The 6163-nt window shown below is 47.9% G+C and overlaps 2 protein-coding genes across 2 annotated transcripts in view; both read left to right on the forward strand.

Annotated features, from left to right (window-relative positions):
- Positions 1-687: 687 nt before the first annotated feature.
- Positions 688-1570, forward strand: LOC119570574 (pollen-specific leucine-rich repeat extensin-like protein 1; the record flags this gene model as incomplete). The annotated part of the gene is made up of 1 exon (XM_037918255.1): positions 688-1570. A coding segment is annotated over one exon (883 nt), but the record flags the coding sequence as incomplete, so codon positions are not given.
- A 1780-nt stretch (positions 1571-3350) lies between these two features.
- The window catches only part of LOC119570576 (solute carrier family 25 member 44-like), a gene marked incomplete in the record, with an annotated part of 11456 nt that continues 8643 nt past the window's right edge, over positions 3351-6163 (forward strand). Inside the window, 2 exon segments of the mRNA XM_037918257.1 lie at positions 3351-4204; positions 5630-5955. Of these exon segments, the coding sequence (XP_037774185.1) occupies positions 3520-4204; positions 5630-5955 (1011 nt within the window).

Raw genomic sequence — 6163 nt, forward strand, 5'->3', positions numbered from 1 at the left:
TCTCTCTCTCTTATTCTCATTCTCTCTCTCTTTCTCTTTCTTTCTCTCTCTTATTCTTTCTCTCTCTCTTCTTGCTTTCCGCAATCTTTTCCCTTAATTTGTGGCCGTTACCATGTGGACGTTTTTTGCGTCTTTGGCACAAACGTTAGTCAAGTCGATGTCGTGCGCTGGCTACCCATTGCCGACTAGGATACGGGATAATTGCGACAATGATATGGGTTAATTAAATGGGATAATTACGACAATGATATGGGTTAATTAAATGGGATAATTACGACAATGATATGGGTTAATTAAATGGGATAATTACGACAATGATATGGGTTAATTAAATGGGATAATTACGACTATAATGTGGGATAATTACGACAATGATATGGGTTAATTAAGTGGGATAATTCTGACTATAATGTGGGATAATTGTGACTAGGATATGGGATAATTACGACTAGAATATCGTGCGCTGACTAGAATATTGGATAATTCTGTCTATAATATGGGATAATTATGACCATAATATGGGATAATTATGACCATAATATGGATAATTATGTGGGATAATTCTGACTGGAATAATGGGATAATTACGGATCGTCAGTCGTACCTTAGGGCAAGACGAGGCTGATTGGTCGATGGTGATTTCAGGGTGCCGGTTCCCCCTGTGGAAAGAATCGGCCCCTATTTCAGGGTGCCGGTTCCCCCTGTGGAAAGAATCGGCCCCTATTTCAGGGTGCCGGTTCCCCCTGTGGAAAGAATCGGCCCCTATTTCAGGGTGCCGGTTCCCCCTGTGGAAAGAATCGGCCCCTATTTCAGGTTCCCCCTATGGAAAGAATCGGCCCCTATTTCAGGGTGCCGGTTCCCCCTGTGGAAAGAATCGGCCCCTATTTCAGGGTGCCGGTTCCCCTGTGGAAAGAATCGGCCCCTATTTCAGGGTCCCGGTTCCCCTGTGGAAAGAATCGGCCCCTATTTCAGGGTGCCGGTTCCCCCTGTGGAAAGAATCGGCCCCTATTTCAGGGTGCCGGTTCCCCCTGTGGAAAGAATCGGCCCCTATTTCAATGGTGACGGTTCCCCCTGTGGAAAGAATCGGCCCCTATTTCAGGTGCCGGTTCCCCCTGTGGAAAGAATCGGCCCCTATTTCATGGTGCTGGTTCCCCCTGTGGAAGAATCGGCCCCTATTTCAGGGTGCCGGTTCCCCCTGTGGAAAGAATCGGCCCCTATTTCAGGGTGCCGGTTCCCCCTGTGGAAAGAATCGGCCCCTATTTCAGGGTGCCGGTTCCCCCTGTGGAAAGAATCGGCCCCTATTTCAGGGTGCCGGTTCCCCCTGTGGAAAGGAATGGCACCTATTTCAGGTTCCCCTATGGAAAAGAATCGGCCCCTATTTCAGGTTCCCCATGGAAAGAAGTTGGCCCTATTTCAGGCCGGGTTTCCCTGTGGAAAGAATACGGCCCCTATTTCAATGGTGACGGTTCCCGCTATGAAAGAATCGGCCCCTTTCAGGGTGGGTCCCCTACGGCGATTTGGGAAATATTGCATTTGTCTGCGTTCCTGTGGCTTTCCTCCTCGCCGGTAAGGCTAGAGATGGTGGGGGGTCTGGCTTTCGTGGCGGAATCTACGTAATGGTAAGGGACTACGTTACGTATACCCAACACATTAGATCACATATGTGGTATAGGGTGAGTCATACGTATATACGTATACCCTATACCACATATACGTATCTACGTGTATGTGGTATAGGGTGAGTCATACGTATATACGTATACCCTATACCACATATACGTATCTACGTATATGTGGTATAGGGTGAGTCTATCCTGTGGTATAGTGTGAGTCTATCGATAGCACTATTGATAGATCAGGAGTGTGAATCGGTTACTAATAATTCTTTTTTTTTTTTTTTTTTTTTTTTTTTTTTTTTTTTTTTTTTTTTTTTTTCCTTCGTTTCTTTCTTTCCCCTCAGTCTCTCTTTCTCTCTCTCTTTCTTTCAATATCTTTCTCTCTCTCTCTTTCTCTCTATCTATTTTTCTCTCTCTCTCTTATTCTTATTCTCTCTCACTCTTATTCTCTCTCTCTCTCTTATTCTTATTCTCTCTCAATCTTATTCTCTCTCTCTCATATTCTCTCCTCCTCCTCCTCCTCTTTCTTCTCCTCCTCTTCCTCTTCTTCCTTCTCCTCCTCCTCCTTTTACACATATATTTATTTTTATTATCTTTTCAGACAAGAGAAAAAAAGGAAGAGAAACAGATGAGGAATTGAAGAAACAAAAGAACAGAAAGGAAGAACAGGAGAGAGAGAAGAGAGAAGAGAGAGAGAGAGAAGAGAGAGAGAAGAGAGAGAGAAGAGAAGAGAAGAGAGAGAGAGAAGAGAAGAAGAGAGACAGGAAAAAGAACAAGAGGAAACAGAGGGAAGATGGAAGGAAGATAACAGGAAGAGAAAGAGAGAAGAGAGAGAAATAGAAAGAGAAGAGAGAGAAATAGAGAGAGAAAGAGAAGAGAAGAGAGAAAAAGCAAAGAAAGAGAAGAGAAAAAGCAGAGAAATAGAGAAAGAAAAGAGAAATAGAGAAAGAGAGAGAGAGAAAAATAAACGCAGGGGAAGCGTAAACCGCGATGAAAGAAGAGAAGACGTAGAAAGGCAGAGGATGAAAGGAAGAGAGGAAGAAGATGCGAAAACTGAAGAAAAAAGACGGAAAAACTTGCCTTGAAAGACGTTAATTATTATTATTATTATTTTTTTGCGTTTTCTGTAATTTATTCGAAGTTCGTTTGAAGTTTTCGAGGCTTTTTTTTAATTCGATTTATTTTTAGAATTAATATTTAACTTTATTTATTGTATTTAAGATTATATATTGTACATATACGTATATATTTATTTATTTATTTTGCTTAAGTTATTTCATTTTGCAAAATAAATTGCATTAAAATAGCAATTGCTGAGGTATATTGCAAGAAAAAATATATATGTATATTTTTTATTTATTTATAAAGTCAGTTTTGCATAAAGAAAATATTTGCATTTTGTTGCATTGAAAACGTTTTGTTGCAAAGTGGAAAATTTTCATAATTTGTTGCAAGGGAGAATTTTTTGTTGCTAAAAAAACATTTTTTATTGCAAAGAAATTTTGTTTTCCATTGAAAGGGAAAAATTGTATTTTGTTGCAAAAAAAAATATTGAAAAGAAAAAATCATTGAGAAAAAAAATTGTGTTTTGTTGCAAAGAAAAATATTCAAAAGAAAAAATTGTTGCAAAGAAAAAATTTGCAAAGAAAGTGTAGAAAAAAAACAAAAAACACAAAATCAAAGAAGGAAACATTTTAAGGAAGGAAAGAAAAGAAAGAAAACGTGATAAAATAAGGAAAAAAAAAAAGAAAGTAAAAGAAAACGTATTAAAATAAAAAAAAAAACGTTCACAAGAATCAAAAGAAAATAGAAAGTAAAAAGAAAAACGTGATAAAATAACAATACATCAAAGACCAGAAACAATTGCAAAGGGGACGTGCAACAAACCTAACCAACCAATGCAATGGAAACTCTCCTAGGGTCCTCGCCCTTGCCCAGTGCACCGACGTCGACGGCGCCTGCAACAACGCCTGCAATGACGCCTGCAATGACGCCTGCAACGACGGCTGCAACACCGATGGAGAACGGCTTGGAGCGTCAGGCGGGAGGCGGCCCTTTGTCCCTCGCCGGATCGGGGTCGATCTTCCAGCGGATCCGCCTTTCGGTCCTAGGGCCACGCCCTGATCCCTCGGGTCGCGAAAGCCACGCCTCTGGGGCCCTGAGCCACCCCTCTGACGTCGGAAGCCACGCCTCTGGGACCCTGAGCCACGCCTCCTACCCTCGAAACCCCACCCCCGATGTCATAAGCTCCGCCTCTGACGTCATAAGCCACGCCTCCTACCCTCGAAACCCCACCCCCGACGTTATAAACCCCGCCTCCTACCCTCGAAACCAGCCTCCCTCCTCCTCCTCCACCTCCTCCTCCTCCTCGTCCTCCACCTCGTCCTCCACCTCGTCCTCCATCCGGACTATCGAATGGGATATGATGGACAAATGGAAGTTTTTCCCGCTGTCGGTCCTGAGCTCGTTCTCCGTGCGCTGCCTCCTCTACCCGTTCACCGTGGTCAAGACGCGCATCCAGATCCAGCGGCACTCCGAGGTCTACCGCGGCACCTTCGACGCCTTCCGCAAGATCTCACAGTTTGAAGGTAAGGGGGAGGGAGGGGAGGGGGAGAAGGAGAGGGAGATAGGAGGGAGAGGGAGGGAGGGGGAGAGGGACGAGGGAGGGAGAGGGAGGGTGTGGGGGTAGGAGGTCAAGACGCGCATCCAGATCCAGCGGCACGCCGAGGTCTACCGCGGCACCTTCGACGCCTTCCGCAAGATCTCGCGGTTTGAAGGTAAGGGGGAGGGAGGGGAGGGGGAGAAGGAGAGGGAGATAGGAGGGAGAGGGACGAGGGAGAGAGGGAGGGTATGGGGAGAGAGAGAGGGACGAGGGAGGGAGAGGGAGATAGGAGGGAGGTATGGAGGAGAGGGTCTCCAAGTTTGAAGGTTGAGGGTGAGGGAGATAGGAGGTATGGAGAAGGGGAAAGGGGAGGTATGGATGAGGGAGAAGGAGGGAGATAGGAGGGTATGGGGAGAGGGAGGGAGGGGGAGAGGGACGAGGGAGGGAGAGGGAAGGTGTGGGGGTAGGAGGTCAAGACGCGCATCCAGATCCAGCGGCACTCCGAGGTCTACCGCGGCACCTTCGACGCCTTCCGCAAGATCTCACAGTTTGAAGGTGAGGGGGAGGGGGGGAGGGAGAAGGAGGGAGAGGGAGATAGGAGGGAGAGGGACGAGGGAGGGAGAGGGAGGGTGTGGGGGTAGGAGGTCAAGACGCGCATCCAGATCCAGCGGCACTCCGAGGTCTACCGCGGCACCTTCGACGCCTTCCGCAAGATCTCACAGTTTGAAGGTGAGGGGGAGGGGGGGAGGGAGGGAGGGAGGGGAGGGAGGAAGGTATAGGGAGGGAGAGAGGGAGGGAGAGAGGGAAGAGGGAAGGGAGGAGGGAGAGAGAGAAAGGAGGGAGAGAGGGAGAGAGAGAGAGAGGGGAGAGGAGGGAGGGAGGGGGAGGTCTACCAGGGGGATAGGAGGGGGTATGGGGGTAGGAGGGGATGGAGGAGGGTAGGAAGGGAGGGTAGGAGGGGGGGTAGTGACAAGGGAGGGAGGTATGGGGGTGGGAAGGGGGATGGTGCTGTTGTTGTTGTTGTTTTTGTTGTTTTTAAGAATCTTCTTCGTCCTCATCATCATCATATTATTAATTTTATATTTTATATTAATAAAATTATTCATTACTATTATATCATCATCATCATCATCATCTTAAAATGTCATCATCAGCTCTTAATATTAATATGTACATATCATCATCATCGTCACCCCCCATTCTATATCCCCCACCCCTCTTAATAACTCCCCCCCCCTCCCACCCCAGCATCACGGCTATACCGCGGTTTCTGGGTCATCATTATCATCATCATCATCATCATTATTAATTAATATTCTTAATATCATCATCATCATCATCGTCACCCCCCCCTTAATAACTCCACCCCCCACCCCCCTCTTAATAACTCCCCCCCCCCTCCCTCCCGCAGGCATCGCCGGCCTATACCGCGGCTTCTGGGTCAGCGCCTTCCAGCTCGTGTCGGGGATCTTCTACATCACGACCTACGAGAACGTCCGCTGTTTCCTGAAGGAGGAGGGCGTCCGGGACTCCCGCCTCAGGGCCCTGGTGGGGGGAGGCTGCGCGTCCCTCGTGGGCCAGACCATCATCGTCCCCTTCGACGTCATCTCGCAACACATGATGGTCCTGGGCCAGAGAGAGAGCTCTGGGGGGGGAGGGGGAGGGGGAGGAGGGAGGAGGAGGGGGCTCGTGGTCAACCCGCTGAATATCGAGTACAAAGGACGGGGGAAAGTGACGGTGAGTGAGGGAGAAGTGGTGGGGAAGGAGGGAGGGAGAAGGGGGGGAGGGAGTGAGGGAGAATGAGAGTGACGGTGAGTGAGGGAGAAGTGGGGGGGAAGGAGTGAGGGAGGGAGGGAGAGACGGGAGTGAGGAGATGAGAGAGGAGAGTGTGGTGAGTAGGAGAAGTGGGGGGGAGGAGTGACGTGAGTGAGAAGTGTGAGGGAGA

The sequence above is a fragment of the Penaeus monodon genome, unplaced genomic scaffold (assembly GCF_015228065.2).
Source record: "Penaeus monodon isolate SGIC_2016 unplaced genomic scaffold, NSTDA_Pmon_1 PmonScaffold_3197, whole genome shotgun sequence".
NCBI lineage: Eukaryota > Metazoa > Arthropoda > Malacostraca > Decapoda > Penaeidae > Penaeus > Penaeus monodon.